Source organism: Propithecus coquereli, unplaced genomic scaffold (genome assembly GCF_000956105.1).
Source record: "Propithecus coquereli isolate 6110/MARCELLA unplaced genomic scaffold, Pcoq_1.0 Scaffold177, whole genome shotgun sequence".
Classification (NCBI taxonomy): Eukaryota; Metazoa; Chordata; class Mammalia; order Primates; family Indriidae; genus Propithecus; species Propithecus coquereli.
The window spans coordinates 3,463,419-3,464,931 of record NW_012142412.1 but is presented as its reverse complement, the minus strand read 5'-3'; the positions used below and the strand labels follow the sequence as shown (position 1 = coordinate 3,464,931).

Here is a 1,513-nt window from a genome sequence, read left to right as displayed (position 1 = left end):
ACTTGCCTATTTAAAAAGGATTTATAGGATTTTTTCCCCACATGGAAGGAAGTTGAATTGAGCTTCTCCTTTTAGAGCTTAATTCAGAGTACCTTTAATGGTACCCATTTAGCATTGGTTAATAATCATTTTAAATCATCTGAGGCATTTGTAGTATTATGGTGTCCCTTATGTGCTACATCTGCCGCTTTCAACCGCCATGCCCCAGCCTTTTGGCAGGTTGAATTTTAGGTATTTTTACCTCATGCCATGGGGGTCCCAAAATGTTTGGGAAAGACCTGACTCGGAGAGAGGGGTTTTTACAAAGGTTTATAAGATTCTAGTTGTTCCATGTCTTCCCCATAACTCTCTGTCTTAACAGATTATTTTCCTCACTCCTATCCTTGTATGGGTGTGAACAAGAGCTAGCTTGCCACTGCAGCCTTCTCCATTGAGAGGTCCGATACTTTAAATAAGCACTGGCTTAAGTCCTTCCTCCTTGGGGGTTTTTGGTTTTATTTTTTGGCCAGGCTGTAATGGCTCCTGAGCACATTGTTCCCAGACTGCATAGTAGATTGTTTACCTTAGTCCATGGTTAGCTGGAAGAGGTCAGGCCACGGGAGAGCCATTCAGCCAATGGAGTAAGAAAACATTTCTTCTGCATTCTTAGGATTCCTCATAATTAATAACAGGCCTGTATGTTCATTAATATTTTAACTCAGTAATTAAAACAAATACTCTTTTCAGTTGCTCATTTTATTTTGAAGATTGGATCTTTACTAATTAGAGCCTGTTACTCTGGGTTCTGTGTTTTCTAGTCACTCAATTAGATTTGGCTTCAAAATATTTTACTGAAATGATATATTTTTTTTTAATAGTTTATTTTACTCCTTGGTCTTATGCATTTCAAGTACCATTTGGTTTGACTTTCTGATGTATAATTAGGCTTTCTTTTAGTCCCTTTCCTCAGAAGTCATTTTGGAAAACGGCAAATTGTCAGAAGAAGTAACTATAAGTTACAAATCCTTCTGCAAGAATGGGGTGAATGGAACAGGGGAAAACGGAAGAAAATGTTCCAATATTTCCATTGGAGATGAGGTATGTTGTATAAAAGCATTTTTTTTTTGTAGAAAAGAAAAAATTGCTTATTTGTAAGAAAATTTAGTTTATAATTTGAGAAACGTTAAAAGAAATGAGTAACTTTTTGAAATATTTTTTTAGTAGAATGAAATTGCTGTGTTATTTATTAACTTAATCTTGTTTTTTTCCTTCAAGGTTCAATTTGAGATTAGCATAACTTCAAATAAATGTCCAAATAAGGATTCTGAAGTCATTAAAATTAAGCCCCTGGGCTTCACTGAAGAAGTAGAGGTTATTCTTCAGTTCATCTGTGAGTGTGATTGCCAAAGCGAAGGCATCCCCGCAAGTCCAAAGTGTCACGAGGGATATGGGACTTTTGAGTGTGGAGCGTGCAGGTAAGCTGGGAGTTGACAGACAGTGACAGAGCCACCATGGTTTAGAAAGTCATAGGCCA

At 36.9% G+C, this 1,513-nt stretch overlaps 1 protein-coding gene across 1 annotated transcript in view; it reads left to right on the top strand.

The window, feature by feature from the left end:
- The window catches only part of ITGB1 (integrin, beta 1 (fibronectin receptor, beta polypeptide, antigen CD29 includes MDF2, MSK12)), a 74,840-nt gene that overhangs the window by 56,605 nt on the left and 16,722 nt on the right, over nt 1-1,513 (top strand). Inside the window, exons 13-14 of the mRNA XM_012642180.1 lie at nt 937-1,077; nt 1,255-1,454. Of these exons, the coding sequence (XP_012497634.1) occupies nt 937-1,077; nt 1,255-1,454 (341 nt within the window). The remainder of the gene's footprint in view (nt 1-936; nt 1,078-1,254; nt 1,455-1,513) is intronic.